This window comes from Schistocerca nitens, chromosome 7, assembly GCF_023898315.1.
Source record: "Schistocerca nitens isolate TAMUIC-IGC-003100 chromosome 7, iqSchNite1.1, whole genome shotgun sequence".
NCBI lineage: Eukaryota > Metazoa > Arthropoda > Insecta > Orthoptera > Acrididae > Schistocerca > Schistocerca nitens.
The window spans coordinates 408,438,581-408,459,778 of NC_064620.1; the positions used below are offsets into that span (position 1 = coordinate 408,438,581).

The window sequence follows — 21,198 nt, forward strand, 5'->3', positions numbered from 1 at the left end:
TTTTAAAGGATAAGATCTGATGATGACAGCATAACTCTGTCAATAGCGGTTATGCAATAAAATGCTTTCTGACAAGAAAAGCTGAGGTACTGGCAGAAGTAAAGCTGTGAGGACGGGGCGTGAGTTGTGCTTGGGTAGCTCAGTTGTTAGAGCACTTGCCCGCGAAAGGCAAAGGTCCCGAGTTCGAGACTCGGTCCGGTACACAGTTTTAATCTGTAAGGAAGTTTCATATCAGCGCACACTCCGCTGCAGAGTGAAAATCTCATTCTGGAATCACCAATAAAGTTGCGCAACTGAGACTATACTCGGTACTCACGCAATCTGATTAGAATTTTTTGCTGTACGGTGCCGAAAGTCTTTTGAAAGTCTAAAAATGTGGGATCGAAGTTAGATCGCATGTCGAGAACACTGTTTATAGCTCTTGAGACGACGCTTACCTGGTGTAGAGGTAGAACTGTATCCTGTGGTGCGGGCAGGTCACGGGCGGGTCCACGCAGGAGGGCGTGTGGAACAGGTCGCGGACTGACTGCGGCTTCTTCGCGGAGGTGCGGTTGCGCTCCAGCAGCTGTTCCCGCTGCGCCCACACGCAGCATCCTGCAACAGCGGCGGAAGAAAGGCCTCAGCTGCGAGTAACCGGACTAGCACTGCCGTAAAATTACGGAAATTAACCGAAGAGATTCACCGTAATGTACAGCACCTACTCGGAGAGTGAGATGCTGAATCTCTAGCAAACCATGAACAGTGAGATTATGAACTTGATCCTGCGAAGTGAATGTGAGAAGGAGGAACCCCTGTAAGGTACTGTCACAGCGTACAAGCCATCGAAGCCATTTTACCCAACCCCTAGACCACGGGTCAAGCTATTGTCACCTAATGTTGACCTAATCTCTTTGTTGTTGTTGTGGTCTTCAGTCCTGAGATTGGTCTGATGCAGCTCTCCATGCTACTCTATCCTGTGCAAGGCTCTTCATCTCCCAGTACCTACTGCAGCCTACATCCTACTGAATCTGCTTAGTGTATTCCTCTCTTAGTCTCCCTCTACGACTTTTACCCTCCAAGCTGCCGTCCAGTACTAAATTGGTGATCCCTTGATGCCTCAGAACATGTCCTACCAACCGATCCCTTCTTCTAGTCAAGTTGTGCCACAAACTCCTCTTCTCCCCAATTCTATTCAATACCTCCTCATTAGTTACGTGATCTACCCATCTAATCTTCAGCATTCTTCTGTAACACCACATTTCGAAAGCTTCTATTCTCTTCTTGTCCAAACTATTTATCGTCCATGTTCTACTTCCATACATGGCTACACTCCATACAAAGACTTTCAGAAACGACTTCCGGGGGAGATCAGTTTGGATTCCGTAGAAATGTTGAAACACGTGAGGCAATACTGACCCTACGACTTACCTTAGAAGAAAGATTAAGGAAAGGCAAACCTACGTTTCTAGCATTTGTAGACTTAGAGAAAGCTTTTGACAATGTTGACTGGAATACTATCTTTCAAATTCTAAAGGTGGCAGGGATAAAATACAGGGAGCGAAAGGCTATTTACAATTTGTACAGAAAGCAGATGGCAGTTATACGAGTCGAGGGACATGAAAGGAAAGCAGTGGTTGGGAAGGGAGTGAGACATGGTTGTAGCCTCTCCCCGTTGCTATTCAATCTGTATATTGAGCAAGTAGTAAAGGAAACGAAAGAAAAGTTCGGAGGAGGTATTAAAATCCATGGAGAAGAAATAAAAACTTTGAGGTTCGCCGATGACATTGTAATTCTATCAGACACATCAAAGGACTTGGAAGAGCAGTTGAACGGAGTGGACAGTGTCTTGAAAGGAGGGTATAAGATGAACATCAACAAAAGCAAAACGAGGATAATGGAATGTAGTCGAATTAAGTCGGGTGATGCTGCGGGAATTAGATTAGGAAATGATATACTTGAAGTAGTAAAGGAGTTTTGCTATTTGGGAAGCAAAATAACTGAGTTACACAAAACTCAGCTAGTCAAGTGTGATTAATTCCGTGTGTGGGACTGAGATAAAAAGAAAGCAAATTAAATTTGCTGTCCAACTGAAAACAAACTGATGGTCATATGTTCGTCCTGCACTTTTACTCAAGCGTGTAAAAGAAGAAACACTGCGTCTACAGGCCACAAGTGGCCCAACGGGACCATCCGACCGCCGTGTCGGCCTCAGAGGAGGATGCGGATAGGAGGGGCGTGTGGTCAGCACACCGCTCTCCCGGTCGTTATGATGGTATTCTTGACCGAAGCCGCTACTATTCGGTCGAGTAGCTCCTCAATTGGCATCACGGGGCTGAGTGCACCGCGAAAAATAGCAACAGCGCATGGCGGCCTGGATGGTCACCCATCCAAGTGCCGACCACGCCCGACAGCGCTTAACTTCGGTGATCTCACGGGAACCGGTGTATCCACTGCGGCAAGGCCGTGTAAAAGAAGAAATAGAAAAGTTAAATAACATCATTTTCCGACACTAAATGTAATAGGTCCAAGTCTATGGAAGCAATATTGCATGCATACATCAGAAATACAGCGAAGCGCTCAGCCAATAAAACTCTCGTAAAATTGTAAGCAAACCGGCTCCAGAAACGTTTACACCAGCTGTCAGTTTCGAATGTAACGCCTTCTGCGTTTCCCGACCGCTCAGTATGAAGCATATTTATGAATGACAAGTTTGTGGGTACCGCCGTTTGCAAATATGTCCACTTCTCAATTTAAATTACTTTCCTTTACTCTATCACTTGTTTTCTTTTCCCAGTTCTCACTCTCTTTTCTCCTTCAACCTATCTAATTAAAAGTACGTCATTTCTAATACTGCCTGAAGGGCACAAAGCTATCTTCCCTGTTCCACGAATCTGTTGCTCGACTGCATAATCTACTTCATGGAAGAGTATGGTCTGATACCTTGCTTGCATCCCCGTTACAGCCAGTCACATGAAACGTCAACTCACGGTCCTGACCCGCTTCTCCTATACTCACTCTTCTACAGGACTATCGAAACTATTTGCACCTAACGCTACTTTTACTGTAAACGTAAAACACTAACACACAAAAACTGCAATAAAGCAAGATCTAGTGAATATTTACCTTCCGAAAAGTTGCACAGCTAACTTCTGGGCGGTGGGCGGACGTAGACGTCCAACCTTGTGTCTTTCCTCATCAATTAAAATAAGTTTGCATAGGTGAACAGTGTGGTAGCAGCATTTGTTAAAGATCCTGGTTCTTTATTATGACCTAGGTGATGTGCATAATGGGATTCATTTAAAGTTTCATTAAGTTGGTCTTTAAATGCTGCAACCTGAGCAGTCTCAGCACGGTTCATAACAAAAATATGAACTGGGGCAGCCGGCCGCTGTGGTCTCGCGGTTCTAGGCGCGCAGTCCGGAACCGTGCGACTGCTACGGGCCCGCATCTCGTGGTCGTGCGGTAGCGTTCTCGCTTCCCACGCCCGGGTTCCCGCGTTCGATTCCCGGCGGGGTCAGGGATTTTCTCTGCCTCGTGATGGCTGGGTGTTGTGTGCTGTCCTTAGGCTAGTTAGGTTTAAGTAGTTCTAAGTTCTCGGTGACTGATGACCATAGATGTAAAGTCCCATAGTGCTCAGAGCCATTTTGACTGCTACGGTCGCAGATTCGAATCCTGCCTCGGGCATGAATGTGTGTGATGTCCTTAGGTTAGTTAGGTTTAAGTAGTTCTAAGTTCTAGGGGACTGATGACCACAGCAGTTGAGTCCCATAGTGCTCAGAGCCATTTGAACCATTTGAACTGGGGTTTTTACTACAGAATATTCACTACTATTAATTAAAAAGGTATCATAGGGCTCCATCGCACTTCCTTTGAACCCATTAACACCAGTACTGATGGAAGCTGCTTCGAAATGAGCAGAGATCAATACTTGCCCCTGCAGGTTGTCCTAGTCAGCTATGTTAAAAGTCTAAGAATTTTGGTGTAACATTATCAAGAATAAGATACAGTGTCCATTCACATCAATGTGACCTCCTGTCAAAAGCGGAATAATCACCTTTTACAACGTGAGCCTCTGCGAGAAGTGCAGAAAGAGAGACAGAGTGGTTCTGTAAGGTACCGCAATAAACAAGCGCTCGCGGATTCAGTGTGCGGGTATGAGTGTCTCACCACTGATCTCCTGGATACGAATCCATTGTGTGACAACTGCGCCATCTCGCTCCGTGGGTGTGTGAATCGAGTCGGAAATGAGAAATATATGAGAATATTATAATCAATATACTCGCCCTTCGTCCTCTTCTGCGCTAATGGTCGCTGTTTCTAAACCAATGCTCGGAAGCTTCCCGTGAAAAGATCAGAGACGATTTTCTACTCCATTCTGACGCCAGAACGTTCGAGTTTAACCTACATTCCTTCGTATTCTTAAATATTAGTAAAAAAACTTCCTCGTTGAATACTTCGGAGCCCGATGTCATTTTGAAAAAAAAAATATTAGGCACCAAGACATGAAAAGATGGGAAGATAGAAAGGCATGATGTTTGGTATGTGGGGCGATCAACGAGATAGATAGGTATGTAGGTGTGTACCCTTTCCCCAATGTTAATCAATCTGTATATTGAGCAAGCAGTGACAGAAACGTAAGAAAAATTGGGAAAAGGAATTAAAGGTCAGGAAAAAGATATAAAAATTTTACGAAAAAAGCAAAACAGAGTAACGCAGTGTGGTGGAATTAAATCTGGCGATACTAATATGATTAAATTAGGAATGAAACTCTAGATGAGTTTTGCTGTTTGAGCAGTAGAAAACAGATGAAGTCAGAAGTAGAGAGGACATAATACACAGACTGGAAATAGCAAGAAATGCATAGCTGGACAAGAGAATTTTGCTAACATCCAATGTAAATTCAAGAGTTAGCAAGTCTTTTTCTGAAGGCATTTGTCTGGAGCGTACCATTGTGCAGAAGTTAGACGTGCTATACAAGCTGTTCAAACAAGAAGAGAACACAAGCTTTTGAGTAGTTCGGACAAGAAGAGAATAGAAGTTTTGAAAACTGTTGCTACCGTAGAATGTTGAAGATTAGACCGATTAACCGAGCGAGAAGGTACTGAACAGATAGAGGGGAAAAATTTATGGCACAACCTGACTAAAATAAGCAATCGGTTGGTAGGTCTCTTCACGATGCATCAAGGAATAGTCAACCTGCTAACGGATGCGGGGGCGAAAGGGGAGGGGCGAGGTAAATATTGTAGAGGTCGACAAAGAATTGAATGTAATAAACAGGTTTCAAATGCATGTAGGGTGCAGTAGCTATTCAGAAATCAAGAAGTTTGCACAGTATAGACTAATATGAAGCTACATCGGCTAATCTTTTGGACTGAAGACCACAACAACCCACCGATAAAAAGTGTTCGCTGTTTTACTGTGTCACGTCCTCGAGTTGTAACTTCATTTTTCGAGACTTAGAGTACGCTCTTTTATGTGTTTGATTACTCAAGACGTAGAGTATGCTCTTTTATGTGTTTATTATTTGATTATTTTGGCTCTCTGTAGCACTGACCGTACAGCCAGCAATAGTTATAACAGTACAAAAGGGAACATAAGAAATTCTGCATGGAACTGGAGGAAAAAAGGTCCTATCATCACGTGTCCGGAAATGCATCGTTGCGACGGTAGAGGGCGCTGACGAATTAGAGCCCCTCTGACCACGTGTATTCCTTGTTTGTCACAGGCTGTGTGACTGACGCAGCGTACTGTAAGCATCAGAATGGTCCAGTATTCATGTCAGCAACAAGCTGAGATGGTGTTTGTGTAAGGTCAAGCAAACGGAAATGATCGAGAGGCAGAACCCGGTCCTTCAAATATGGTGTACGCACAGTCCGCCGTCTCCAAGTCCATTCTTCTGTCTGAAAGGACCCATGATCACGCAAACGGCCAAAAAGGGCTACCGGATCATTCTGCTGCTTACAGTACGCTGCGTCAATCACACAGCCTGCTACAATCAACAAATACACGGGACTTGTCGGAGACTCTTTCATTCGTCAGCGCTATCTACGGTGGAATGATGCATATCCGGACACATGTTCATAGGACATCTTTTTCCCCCATATCCAATCAGGAATCCGTTCCTGCAGTTTGTCGATTTTATTAATGTTCGCCCATAACACGTTATTCTAACGTTGCCTACATAGGAGCACGTGACCCACGTAGACTTACAGAATCAAGTTTAAATCTCTGTATCAGCTTCTTTTAAGTATTCCGTTACCAAATTATACTTATTTGCAGTGAATCGGTAGACGAAGTAACGCTTATAAGCAGCGAAACACCCCTTCTCAGCAGTTTCCTGTACAGTACTTGCTGTGGTTTGTTGTTCTTAGTACACGCGAGTGTTATATGATTCAGATTTGCCAGATACTCATCACAACGTCCAGAAGCTAAATGAAACATTTATTCGATGTAACTTCTTTTTGCACTGTACCACGATACTACTGAAGTGACTGATTCAGAGCACGATTTCACCAGCACATCAGGATGCAGTATCGACTTTGAGATTAAGTAATGTAGCCTCATGAATATGTGAAAGGGATACTCGAGTTAAGCAGAACAGGTTTGCGTGCGTTGTTCCGATTGGAGCACCTACGTACTTGCTCGAAATACTATAAAATTTCTCGAAAACTTTAAATGCTAAAACTAAATATGCTTTGGATGAGACGAAGATAAAAGCATATTTCTTTGTAAATATGAAACCCAATTACTATGTCAGTATGAACATATAACAATATTCAATAGAATTAGATCTTTAAAAAATTTATTTTAAGTAATGTAGCTCGAATATTCAAGTAACGACTTTTGTTTTTGAGTACCAATCTTCTGATTCTGATTGGTTGGATGCGGCCTGTCACGAATTTGTCTACTGGGCCAACCTTATCTCAGAGTAGCACTTGCAGCCTACAGACTCACTTATTTGTCGGGTGTATTCCACTCTTCTTACCCTCAGCAGCTCCCACTAATAGCATGGAGGTCTTAACACATGCCCTATCATCGTATCCCTTCTTAATATTTGCGACATGATCCCCTCCTCAACGGTTTCGCGGAGAACCTGCTCATTTGTTACCATATCAATCAACCCAATTTTCGAAACCCTTCTATAGCACCAAATTTCAGACCTTATGTTCACAAAGCGTATTCTCCGGAATGAATCCTTAACAGGAGAGTGTTGCCTTTCTCGAACTATTCCCTTACCGACTGAGTTACCGAGGCACGACTCACGATCCGCCCTCGCAACCTAAATTCTGAGAGTGCCTCTCTCCTACTTTGTAGCTGCGACACTGGAATACGGATACAAACCTACCAAGAAAGTAGCGCATGACCCGAGGCGCAGAAATAGCTATTAGCACTTTAAAAAATTCACATAAAACCAGGTCATCAGCTTCGAAATTTTTTTCGTACTGTACGGACGCATTGCAAATTAATGTTTAATTTACTTCCAGCAGTAATTATGTCTTAAATTTTTAAGCGTCTCAATCACACACATATTGTCCTTTCTTCTTGTCGTAGTTTTCCATATCTTCCTTTCCTCGCCGATTCTGCGAAGAACCTAATTTTCAACATTCTTCTGTAACATCACATCTCAAACGCTTCAATTCTCCTCTGTTTCGGTTTGCCCACTGTCCATAATTCACTACCAAACGATGCTGTGTTGAAAGGTGGCTACACTGAGCCACAGCGCCAGAGATCGCTAGAGAGCATTGTTCCGCCGCCTCCACGGGCTGTCATTATTGAGATGTGCTAGAGAGCACTGCTTGGGGAGAGCTCGTAGTAGTCAGTTGGTGTTCAGATGTGCTAGTAGGGAGTGCTTGCTGAGATGTGATACTGAAAGGTTCTTGTTCAGATGTGGTAATAGCGAGGCGGTGTGGAGATATATTGTAATTATGAGAGTGATTTTGGTCAATATATGAAGGTAACGAAACTTGATTTATTTTTCATTATTTTCATGTTTTAAATAATGTGTCATACAGGTTCAGTCAACAAAGCATCTGGCTTGGGTTGTTGGATTAGAGTGTAATTGTGGTTCTCTTGAGTAATTATGGTATTTGTATTTTCTTTAATTAATTCAGTATAATGTTATTTAAAAATTGTTGTGTTGTTGAAGAAGAACCGTGCCAGATGCGTACGTTGAGTCACACTCCCACACACAGAACAGTTACTCTTGTGCTTGTTGTTGCGTTGGTTTTATAGTTGCTGGGGGCTTAATTAATTAACTGTGTTAATGAAAATTTCCATTTCATTCTTTGTTGTTGTTCTATGCAGTCAGATAAACTATTGTTCATGACTGAACTGTCTCAGTAGTTATGGTGAATAGTATGGACTGTTACTTGCACTTTTTCTACATGATTGGTGCCACAAGGACATGTTTAATTTCTGCTGATGAACTGTGTGATCAATGATTGTAAAAAAAAATTATGGACTGTTACTTGTACCTTTTCTACAATATTGGTGCCACTAGGACATGTTTAATTTCTGCTTATAAACTCTGATGAACAGTGTGATCAGTGACAGTGTATTTTATTGAACTGCTTCACTGAGCCGTGTGCGGCTCGCGTTCATGCCGTTGGTTCTTTGGCATTTTGTCACATCGAGTGGCGTCTTGTTTCTTCCTTACTCACTGGTGTAACGAAGTTGCTGGTTTGCCTCCTTGAGTGGCAGCAGCAGCGCTTATCGATACTAGTACCGTCGTACTATCTTTAGTGTGACCGTTAGTATTTCCGGGTAGTGGTGGTGCGTGTGGTAGTCAGTCGGTTGGGACAGAGCAGCGAGGAAGTCTCCATGGCGCGGGGCCAGGCTGGGACCGCTGGCGGCGTGCACGCGCTGTCGGATCGTGAGGCGCTAGCTGTGAGAGCGAAAAAGTTAGTTGCCCATCGAACCTGGACGCTGAAGTTGAGTGATCAGTTATCCTGTCATGAAACCCCAACTACTGTGACCTTTTCGTTCATTTGCGGGTTGTTGCTCCCTGGGCCGTTCGGGCTATCAGCAATGTATGATGTGTTGGAGTCGGTGAAATCTTGCAGCCGTCTTCCTACATTTGCCATTAATTATTAAATTGACTGCTACTGCCCTGTGGCCGTTAACGCCCCAGTTACCTGCCCTGGTCGTTAGCGTAGTTTTCCAGCAGTGTGCCTTTCCTCGTCGTGTTGATGCTGTCCAGCACGGCAAGTAGTTCATCAGCCTTTTAAGTGGTTTGGTTCATATACTGCTTAGAGTGGTTATTGTTCCCTTGGCTGGTTTTAGACGCCAATTTCTGAAGACGTAGTGCTGTTCGTATCCTCGTCCTAGGCCGATATTTTCCATAGTTGTGCCGTTGGTCGGACGGAACGGAATTGGTTAAATTGTTGATCGGTACTTGGGCCGTCCCTAGTTTGGGTTGCCATCCGATTATTTAACTTCAACTCTTGGCAGCCTGTTTCACGTCACCTTCTCAGGCCGACCCTTGGAACGCTTCCGAGCACCACTTGTGTGGTTTGTTTTAGATTGTGATTTTCATTTTAGTTTGAAATATTGTGGGAGGCCTTCGACCATGTATTAATTGAGTTCTTTTTAAATTTTACAAAAAGGCCTTCAGCCATGTTAAATTAAAATTTTGAAGACTGGTTTTATTTTTAAAAAAATATTTTTTCCTTAAAAGTTGTTCTATCTGAAATTGTTTCTAATCCAGGCCCTAATCCGTTAGTAGTTTGATGTGTTATGTGTGGCCTTCAGCCGAGGACTTACATTAACCCCTTTTAACAAGGCCTTCAGCCATGTAAATTCTTCAAAGAAAAATTATTTTTTATAAGAAGGAAGCGGTTTATTTTAAATTTCTTGTCTGACTTGTTGTTTAGTCCTTCAGCCGTTGTTTCAAACTTGTTTGTGGCCTTAAGCCGTGCAGTAATTTAATATTTCTTTAATTAGGCTTTCGGCCGTTCTGTTGTAAGTTTAAAAAGAAATTTCTTGGTTAAAAAAATTGTTTGTTAATGTATTTTAATCATAGTTGTCCTTCAGACGTGTAGTGTAGGCCTTCAACCGCTAATTGTTTTCAATTGCATGTTTTTTTTTAAATTACCTTCTGCTTTTAATTGCTTTTGATTTCTAAGCCAGGCCTTCAGCCGTTCTTGTTTTTGGTGTGGTTTTGGGCCTTCAGCCCAGAAAGCATCTCAAGTTTTCTTCAACTAGGCCTTCAGCCATATTGTCTAATTGTGATCTTTTAAAGAATGTGTAAATAAGTGGTTCTCAGAAAAATAAAGTTGTGTGTTTGTGCAACTCACAGTAACTGTTTACGAACCCATCCACAATCGTAACATTATCCTGTGCACTCTCTGAGTAACTACCAACCAGGTTTCAGACACTGCTGATGATTTTTACTCTGAATATAAGCAGTGGTTGAGTTAGAACTCAGGACCTATGAATTTTTGACCACTCTTCAGGATGCTAGCCATGGACCCAGTGGCGGATACAGAAAAACCTCAACGAGAGGCCGCTAAAGATATCTTGAGCCACCTTTATTTTTAGCATAATAAAAAATAATCAAGTCACATGCGAAGTTTAAGAAAGTTTTATTTAAACTGATTATACACGTATACAAGACAGTTACAATTGTGACTCTCTTCCCTAAATGATGAATTATATGCACCTACTGGCGGGGGCAGCAGCGGTGGCAATGCGGGTGGCCCCACAAGGTTTGAGGGGGCGGGGGGTAGCCCCCCATATGTATCCGCCACTGCATGGACCACGGGTGCATTTGCCATATACACTACTGGCCATTAGAATTGCTACACCACGAAGATGACGTGCTACAGACGCGACATTTGACCGACAGGAAGAAGATGCTGTGATATGCAAATGGTAAGCTTTTCAGAGTATTCAGACAAGGCTGGCGCCGTTGGCGACACCTGCAACGTGCTGAGATGAGGAAAGTTTCCAACCGATTTGTCACACACAAACAGCAGTTGACCGGCGTTGCCTGGGGAAACGATGTTGTGATGCCTCGTGTAAGGAGTAGAAATGCGTACCATCACGTTTCCGACTTTGATAAAGGTCTAACTGTAGCCTATCGCGATTTTGGTTCATCGTATCGCGACGGTGCTGCTCGTGTTGGCTGAGATCCAATGACTGTTAGCAGAATATGGAATCGGTGGTTTCAGGAGGGTAATACGGAACGCCGTGCTGGATCCCAACGGCCTCGTATCACTAGCAGTCGAGATGACAGGCATCTTATCCGCATTGCTGTAACGGATCATGCAGCCACATCTCGATCCCTGAGTCAACAGGTGGGGACGTTTACAAGACAACAACCATCTGCACGAACAGTTCGATGACGTTTGCAGCAGCATGGACTATCAGCTCGGAGACCATGGCTGTGGTTACCCTAAACGCTGCATCACAGACAGGAGCGCCTGCGATGGTGTACTCAATGACGAACCTGGGTGCACGAATGGCAAAACGTCATATTTTCGGATGAATCCAGGTTCTATTTACAGCATCATTTTGGTCACACCCGTGTTTGACGACATCGCGGTGAACGCACATTGGAAGCGTGTATTCGTCATCCCCATATTGGCTTAGCACCCGGCTTGATGGTATGGGGTGCCATTGGTTACACGTCTCGGTCACCTCTTGTTCGCATTGACGGAACTTTGAACAGTGGACGTTACATTTCAGATGTGTTACGACCCGTGGCTCTACCCTTCATTCGATCCCTGCGAAACCCTACATTTCAGCAGGGTAATGCACCACCTCATGTTGCAGGTCCTGTACGGGCCTTTCTGGATACAGAAAATGTTCGACTGCTGCCCTGGCCAGCACATTCTCCAGAACTCTTACCAATTGAAAACGTCTGGTCAATGGTGGCCGAGGAACTGGCTCGTCACAATATGCCAGTCACTACTCTTGATGAACTGTGGTATCGTGTTGAAGCTGCATGGGCAGCTGTACCTGTACACGCCATCCAAGCTCTGTTTGAGTCAATGACCAGGCGTATCAAGGCCGTTATTACGGCCAGAGGTGGTTGTTCTGGATACTGATTTCTCAGGATCCATGCACCCAAACTGCGTGAAAATGTAATCACATGTCAGTTCTAGAATAATATATTCATCCAATGAATACACGTTTATCATCTGCATTTCTTCTTGGTGTAACAATTTTAATGGCCAGTAGTGTAGATAGGCTTTCCCTTCTTGGCATACACTTGCTATGCTTCTTCGAACAGCATGGTGCTGAATAGTTTGTGCTGTTGTTCGGAATGGACGTTAAGAAGAAAATATTCATCGCATGAAGACGATCGTTTACTGCCTGGATAGATAGAACCTTTCCTGTTGATTCTAAAAGTCAATACGCTGTTCTTTACTTTCTACTCATGGATCCTACGAGCCACAATAGCAGTCAGTAACATGATGTTAACTGTGAGTGACTACCGCAAGACAGATCTTTAATACTTTGTGTCTCCTAAGAGCGGCCGATTGTTCGAATGACGTGACTGTGGTATAAGCATTTCGGTGGTCAGTTTTAGATGTTGACAACTGTTGTAACCGTAATTCATGTTCTAAGACTGAGATGACCCTTTGAAGTACATTGATAGATAGAATAGCGTACAGAAACTGCACTGTGCCGTTCGCGAGTGGAAAACAACACTCTCTACAGAACTGTTTTGAGAATTGTAACATGTAATTGCTTTGATTTCTTCTAACACTGCTGCTCTTTATCTCTTTTAAGAATCATTGTTGAGAAGTTTGGTGATAATTAATCGCGTGTGTTCAGCTAGTCACATATCCATGTAAATGTGTAGTTATGCAGGGTGTTAGAGGTATAGGTACAGATATTATGATAATTTGTACCTTAATATACACTCACTTTAGTGTGTTAGTTGCATTTTTTCTGTGTCTGTCTTCCCACAAACACTCTTAACATAATAGTCTAATTGATGTTTCCTGTATGACCGTAATTGCGCTACGAAGTGGTCTATGCCTGTCAGTGTAGACTAAGTTTTTGTCCACACTTCAAAACCTGACCTTCTGCCCAGCGGAAAATGAACATCAATGAACTGCTTGTGCCACGCGAACTTGGAGGTACTACTCAACCTAAAATCGGACTATTTCTAAAAAGCATGCCTTCATCTTCGACGGCTATAGAATCTTCAGCAGGATAACCGTCCGTTTCGTAAAGCTAGAATCTCGCTACGGTGACTCGGGGAGCCCATTAGTGAACTCGATGTCTGGACCACCAAATTCGCCCCATCTAACCCATATGGAATTCACATGTGACATCATCGGGCGCCACCTCCACACCCACAAAACACCGGCCCATAATTTACTGGATTGAGTGATGTTAGCGTAGAAGTCTGGGAGCACAAACCTCCGTAAACGATCAAGGATTTAAAATCTGTGGATAAAAATCTTAAGTGATGATCGCAAAAATTCCTTTACTGGTGACTATTTTCAGCTCATTGACGAGCCGTCTTGAGATCTAAAATATAGAAAGTTGCGTATAAGAAGTGGACAACAGCAAAAACATTTCCAATTTAAACTACCACTATATGACACACACCCACAAAAATTATTACTTAATTCAGCGTGCATATCGTCGTAATCTGTTGAGCTGAATCGCTCTTGTTGTCATGTACATAATGAAAACATAATAGATCGTGACAGAAATAAAGGCATATAAAGGCATATTGGTGAGTAGTATAAAGCCATGATCTTACATAAAGCAGAAGGTCGTCATGGTTACATAATTTACAACGTTAGGCGTATGTATATTTATTGCTTATTCTACCAACTTTTATTTAAGGAGGGCGGTGGAGGGGGGGGGGGGTAGGACGTCAAACAGGCCGACTTGGAGCAGGAGAGACACCACAAGATATTTTAATTTCCACTGTCTATACTTTTACAAGTAAATTCATTAAACGTTGTTAGCATGACAAGGAAAGATTCAGGATTCACACTTATAGCAGTTGAAGTTCAAAAACATAACAATATAATTATTTCTACATGTGAAATTTCATCATTTTTTCACTTACATACAAGTGTATTAAACTTTGTAATGTATTTATTTTATGAAAAAATAAATGAGTTGTTACATTTAAAACTTCATGTTTAGAAAAAACTCAAATTTTGTAATTAATTATCTTAACTTTGACCACAGTTTTTAATATATTTGGAAAATTCTAGAGTTTTAAATTAAAGAGTTTGTGTTTAATAAGCATACCAGGTTTGAAAATAATAGGATATTTAATCTAGATGTTACGTATACCTAAGTACAAAAATTTATGTTTTGCGGAAAATGGCTGTTAATTTTTCTTCTTGTATTTCGCATTCTTTTAGAACTGTACATCACCATAAGCAGGTTCTTTTTCATTTTATAAATAAGTTTTCTTCCTTTTCACATTACTATGATGCACTCTTTTTGATTTTATCACGTCCAAAAATGATTTATCTGGTTTCACTACACGCTCTCTGTCTATCGCATACAAAACTTTAATACAGTTCACTCAGGGCTTAATTCCCATTTTCTCTAAAACATTTCATTAAAACTTGAAACTGCATAATAAACACCAATAGCAAGCGCTTTTCTTCCCACAAAAATGTTTTTTGGCAATCTTTCCCATCCACTTTGGTTAAAACTTTAATTAGGGTTTTGGGTACCGCCATGAAGACATTTCTTCAGTAAGTTTTCATTTTCATGGTCCCTGAATATAGGGTTGGTGGAGAAATCCTGTGATGATATTCTCCACTTACGTATGACAGAAGACTGCTGTGCAAAGGGGTGTGGCGCAACATCTTGGTGCACTTAAGACCAAGTAACGTGTCTTATAATCTCTGAAATATATATGTTTTATACATCAAACTATTCAGGAAGGTGTGCGCTACAAACAAGGCATTTTTTGGAAAATCGAACTTTTTAAAAATTTTTGCGTCCTACCCCCTTAATAACGGTCGATTGTCACCGGCAACAGTTGCATAGTTGATACAGATTTATAATTGTTTGATCATTAGCACTGTACATACTTTCCTATATCTTAAAATATTGTACTACTTTCAATTGTGACAATATATTAATTTCCTTCGCTGTCAGTATCTCCTGGCATTGTATTACTTACCGGACAACGTATGTTTCATTTATGGTTACTACAGACTTGTAGAAATTGAAGACAGTTCCTTGCATCTTACATGACGTAAATCTAGTAGGAATTTCGTTACGTCTTATTATATAGTCGGGACTATATAGTTCGTTGATTAGAAGCGCTATCTGGCAGTCAGTGTTTTCTTGTAGAAATGACACTAAGTAGTGGCCAGTTCTCTTACAGCTGTAATGCAGGTACTTCCTTGTTCTGTAGACAGCGTTGCATATGATATGCTCTATTTGTATCCACACATGGACTATGTAACTGTTACCACTCTCAGTAAACTTGTATTAAAACACAAGTGTGATAATATGAGCTCTAGATATACAGGGTGATCACAAACAATATGAAAAGCTTGAAAAGGTGTTATAGGATAGGTTGTTCTGAGAAATAATTGTTAAGAAAAAAAATTCGATACGTTGCGCCGTTTCCGTATTAATTAGCGTCGAAGATAGCCAGTCACGCCACTGCACTCCACTGCACTCCAAATCCAAGCGCCAACCCCCCCCCCCCCTTTTCGAGACGGTGTCACGAAACGTGTTCTTGGTCTGTTTTCTTATACCAAAGAAGAGGGCGATACAAAAATTGGACATGGCGTGGCAGTAAGAATCGAACCCCTAGCGAAAGACTGAGCAGTCTCGTGCGCTATCATGACTACGCTATGAACAAGGCTGACAATAACTGTATCTGTCGGGCCGCTTAACGCAGCACGCAGAACAGGCTGATTGGCTAACTTCATTGTAATTAACTCGGAAACGGCGCAACGTATCGAATGGGTTTTTCCTTGCGATTGTTTCTCAGCACAACATATGCTGCGACACCCTTACAAACTTTTCAGGCTGTTTCTGACAACCTTGTATACATGATACGTGGCTCGCGGTGTAAATTATGTAATCATGACGACCTTCTACTTTAGTTAAATGATTCAAATGGCTCTGAGCACTATGGGACGTAACTTCTGAGGTCATCAGTCCCCTAGAACTTAGAACTACTTAAACCTAACTAACCTAAGGACACCACACACATCCATGCCCGAGGCAGGATTCGGACCTGCGACCGTAGCAGTTGCGCGGTTCCGGGCTGAAGCGCCTACAGCCGCTCGGCCACCACGGCCGGCCTCCTTTAGTTAATTTCATAGCTTTATACGACCTACCGCATATACTTTTGTAAGTGTTTATTTCTGTCAAGGTCTATTATGTTTTTCCGTATGTACATGGTGACAAGAGCGATTCAGCTCAACAGGTTACGACTATGATACACACTGAGATAATAATTTTTATCAGTATGTCTTATATAATGGTAGTTTAAATAGGAAATGTTTTTGCTGTTTTTCACCTCTTCTACATCTACATCTGCATGGATAATCTGCAAATCATCCTTAAGTGCCTGGCAGAAGGTTCGTAAACCACCTTCACACCAATTCTCCATTATTCCAGTATCAAACAGCGAGCGGAAACAACGAATACCCATATATTTTCGTGCTAGATCTGATTTTCCTTATTTTATTCTGATGATCGTTTCTCCCTATGTAGGTCGGCATCAACAAAATATTTTCGCATTTGGAAGAGAAGGCTGGAGATTTAAATTTCGTGAGAAGATTCCGTCACATCGAAAAAGCCTTTGTTTTAATGATGTCTACCCCAAACCCTGTATTATTTCAGAGACACTCTGTCCTCTATTTCATGATAATACAAAACGTGCTGCTCTTCTTTGAACTTTCTCGATGAACTCTGTCGGTCCTATCTGCAAAGAATCCCACACCGCGCAGCAGTATTCTAAAAAGAGGACGGACAACCTTAATGCAGGCAGCCTCTTTAGTAGATCTGTCACAATTTTCTAAGTGTTCTGCCAATAAAACGCATTCTTTAGTTAAACTTAGCCACAACTTTTCTGTGTGTTCCTTCCCATTTAAGTTGTTGGTAATTATAATTCCTAGGTATTTAGTTGAATTTAAGGCCTCTAGATTTGACTAATTTATCGTATAACCGAAGTTTAACGGATTCCTTTTAGCACTCAGGTGGATGTCCTCACACTTTCCATTATTTAGCCGCTACAGCTAATATCCCACCACACAAATATCTTTTTTAAATATTTTTGAAATTTTTTTGATCTTCTGATGACTCTAGTGAACGATAAACGACAGCTTCATCTGCAAACAAACTAGGACGGCTGCTCAAATTATCTCCTAAATCGTTTATATAGACAAGGAACAGCAGAATTAGACGATATTTCATAAGCATGCAATTTCACTACAAGCCGCTTGAGTAGTACAGTGTCAAAAGCCTTCTGGAAATCTAGAAACACTGAATCAATCAGTAATCCCTTGTCAATAGCTCCCAATACTTCGTGTGAGTAAAGAGGTGGTTGTGTTTCACAAGAACGATGTTTTCTAAATCCGTGTTAACTGTGTGTCGATAGACCGTTATCTTCAAGGTAATTAATAATGTTCGAACACAATATATGTTCCAAAATCCTGACGCATGTCGACGTTAATGATATGGGCCTGTAATTTAGTGGATCAATTCTATTACTTTTCTTGAATTTTGGTGTGACCTGCCAACTTTCCAGTCTTTCGGTACGGATCTTTCGTCGAGCGAGCGGTTGTATACCCGATGTATAGAGTCATTACATCAGCATACGCTGAAAGGAACCTAATTGATATACAGTCTGAACCGGAAGACTTGCTCTTTAAGTTGTTCAAGTTGCTTCACCACTCCCAAGATATCTACTTATTAATTACTCATGTTGACAACTGTTCTTAATTTTTATCCTGGAATATTTACTTCGTCTTATTTGATGAGGAATTTCGGAAGGCTGTGTTTAGTAACTCAACTTCGGCAGCACTGTCGTCGATGTATTTCCATTGCTATCGAGCAGAGAAGGTATTGATTGTATCTTGCCCCTAACATACTTTACATACGACTAGAATCTCTTTCGAGTTTCTGCCAGGTTTCGAGACAAAGTTTCGTTGTGGAAATTTGGAATGTTTTTTTCGTTGTTTCTGCAACAATGTTCGGACCCGTTTTGTGTGCCAAGGAGGATCAGCTCCGTCGTTTGTTAATTTATTTGGTATAAATCTGTGATTTCTGTCGATACTATTTCTCTGAATTCAAGCCACATCCGGTCCACACTTACATTGCTAATTAGGAAGGAGTGGAGGTTGTTTCTAAGGAGGGTGTCGAGGGAATTTTTATCTGCTTTTTTGAATAGGTATTTTTCCCCTCATATTTGGAGGATTTGGGGGTTACAGTATTCATTCTTGCTACGACACGCCGGCCGAAGTGGCCGAGCGGTTCTAGGCGCTACGGTCTAGAACCGCGCTACCGCTACGGTCGCTGGTTGGAATCCTGTCTCGGGCATGGATGTGTGTGATGTCCTTCGGTTAGTTAAGTTTAAGTAGTTCTAAGTTCTAGGGGACTGATGATCTCAGAAGTTAAGTCCTATAGTGCTCAGAGCCAGTTGAACCATTTTTTTGCTACGACAAGCCTGTGATTACTAACCCTAGAATTTTAGATCTTAAGATTGCTCGTCAATGAGCTAAAACTAGTTATCACTAGAGAATTTTTGCGACGGTGACTCAGGATTTTATCCATACAAATTAACATAACAAATCTCTTGTCTCCCTCTTATTTCACAATGTAAACAATGGATCAAGGACTTCCTGAATCCGTGCCGAGGCCACGAAGAACCGCTGTTGTTGGGTTGGGTTGTTTGGGGGAAGAGACCAAAGAGCGAGACCAGTGATCTCATCGGATTAGGAAGGATTGGGAAGGAAGTCGGCCGTGCTCTTTCAAAGGAACTATCCCGACATTTGCCTGGAACGATTTAGGGAAATCACGGAAAACCTAAACCAGGATGGCCGGACGCGGGATTGAACCTTCGTCCTCCCGAATACGAGTCCTGTGTGCTAAGCATTGCGCCACCTCTCGCGGTCATCGCTGTTGTACTGTGTTCTAAACGTGTACCAGTAAGCTACTAAATAGGTGGTCAGTCTGGAACCGCGCTGCTGCTACGGTCGCAGATTCGAATCCTAGCTCGGGCATGGATGTGTGTGATGTCCTTAGGTTAGTTAGGCTTAAGTAGTTCTAAGTTCTAGGGGACTGATGACCTCAGAAGGTATGTGCCATAGTGCTCAGAGCCATTTGGAAGGAGTGGAGATTGTTTTTCAGGAATTTTTTTGCATAGGTATATTTTTCGTTCATTTGTGAAGGATTTGGGTGTTACTATATTCATTCTTGCTACGACAGCCGTGTGATTACTAACCCTAGTATTTTAGATCTGAAGACGGCTCGTCAATGAGCTAAAACTAGTTATCACTAGAGAATTTTTGCGATGTTGACTCAGGATTTTACCCATACAAATTAACATAAATCACTTGTCGCTCTTATTTCACAATGTAAAATAACAACGGATGAAGGACTTCTTGAATCCGTGCCGAGGCCACGAAGAATCACTTTTGTTGGGTTGTTTGGGGGAAGAGACTAAACAGCGAGATCATCGATCTCATCGGATTAGGACGGATGGAGAAGGAAGTCGGCCGTGCCCTTTCAAAGGAACCATCCCGACATTTACCTGGAACGATTTAAGGAAATCACGGAAAACCTAAATCAGGATGGCCGGACGCGGGATTGAACTTTCTATGCGAGTCCAGTGTGCTAACTACTGCGCCACCTCGCTCGGTCATCGCTGCTGTACTGTGTCCTAAACGTGGACCAGTAAGCTACTAAATAGGTGGTCAATTTGTTGTTGCTCATCAGTGTACAAACGCTTTTATACCGGTGATAGTCCTGAGTTGGGTCCACTCCAGGACAGACGTCCCTGTCCTTGAGGGCCACACGTGCGCGGGCGCTGCGTCATTGTGCCCCACCTCCACGGAGCATGCGCTCGGCCGGAAGACGAAGAAAGCCTGCGCGTCCGCGTCCAAGGCTGAACTTTCGCCGCGCGGCACTTTCTGCGGTTGCGCAACTCCGAGGCGGCCGCGAGGTCGTCCGCGAAGCTGCGGCGCTCTCTCCTCCGCTGCTGGTGCTGCTGCTGCTGCCCAACTGACTCACTGCAGCGTCTCTTGCGCACAGCAGGCTTCTCTGCTCGTGGCCGACTTCGCCGGTGCGCTGCCGAGCGCTCAGCTGCGCCCTATAGCCGGTGTACGCGCTGCTTCTGTTTACACCGACCACTCACTTGACCCCTGCTTGTTTCGTAACAGCTTCACGATAAAGCGAAGTATTGACTGGGAAAGCGAACTAACCTGGTCTGCATCATCCATAAAGCCGTCGGCACACGGACCGTGCTGTCGAACGTTAACGTTGAGCGTGCCAAGTTCAACGTGCTGCTGAACGCTCAGGAATGATGCGACTCGTGCATTCGGTACGTGGGCCCCAACGTGGTATACGTAATCGCAACGCACTCCAGCGGCAGTTGAGGCATGTTTCTAGTTCGTAAATCACACTGTTTACTCAACGAGCGCGCGTAAAATTCCCACGTTAGCTCTATTAAAACGCACATTTCTTCCATCGTCCACGAAAAGGAAAGTACCATGTCCAATCAATAAGGACACAGGCTTATAAAAGTTCCATGACAAGCAGTGCGTTACAAATATGGAATATTTTCCGCATAAGATAAACGTTATTTCATCATTCTCACATTTTAGTAAAACCCCAAGGTCAGTCTTACTTGATCACTATTCCTACCCTGTAGCAGAATCTTTGCAACATGTGAATTACGAAGCGTAAAAGAAGAAGGAGCAAATTATCTTTATACAAGTAGCGCAAGCTTCAGATTAAGCCAATCGAACAAAGTCACCCCTCAAAAAAAGGTGAAATTGTATTTACATAACATCAAATATTATAGTCTATACTTATATTAAACTAATAATAAAGTATCAGAACCTAATAAAAACGCGAATGTTAGGAAAAAAAATTGGTTGAGTCAGGACGCGAACCACCGCCCCAAGAAAAGATTTCATAATGGGACAGGGAAGCTATTCATGTGGTGTCACCGCCTTTAAATCGGCCGCGGTCCATCAGTATACGTCGGACCCGCGTGTCGCCACTGTCAGTAATTGCAGAGCGAGCGCCACC

General features: G+C 42.7%; 1 protein-coding gene across 1 annotated transcript in view; it reads right to left on the bottom strand.

Moving 5' to 3' along the window:
* The window catches only part of LOC126194982 (inactive pancreatic lipase-related protein 1), a 238,136-nt gene that overhangs the window by 123,796 nt on the left and 93,142 nt on the right, over positions 1-21,198 (bottom strand). Inside the window, exon 3 of the mRNA XM_049933396.1 lies at positions 438-594. Within this exon, the coding sequence (XP_049789353.1) occupies positions 438-594 (157 nt within the window). The remainder of the gene's footprint in view (positions 1-437; positions 595-21,198) is intronic.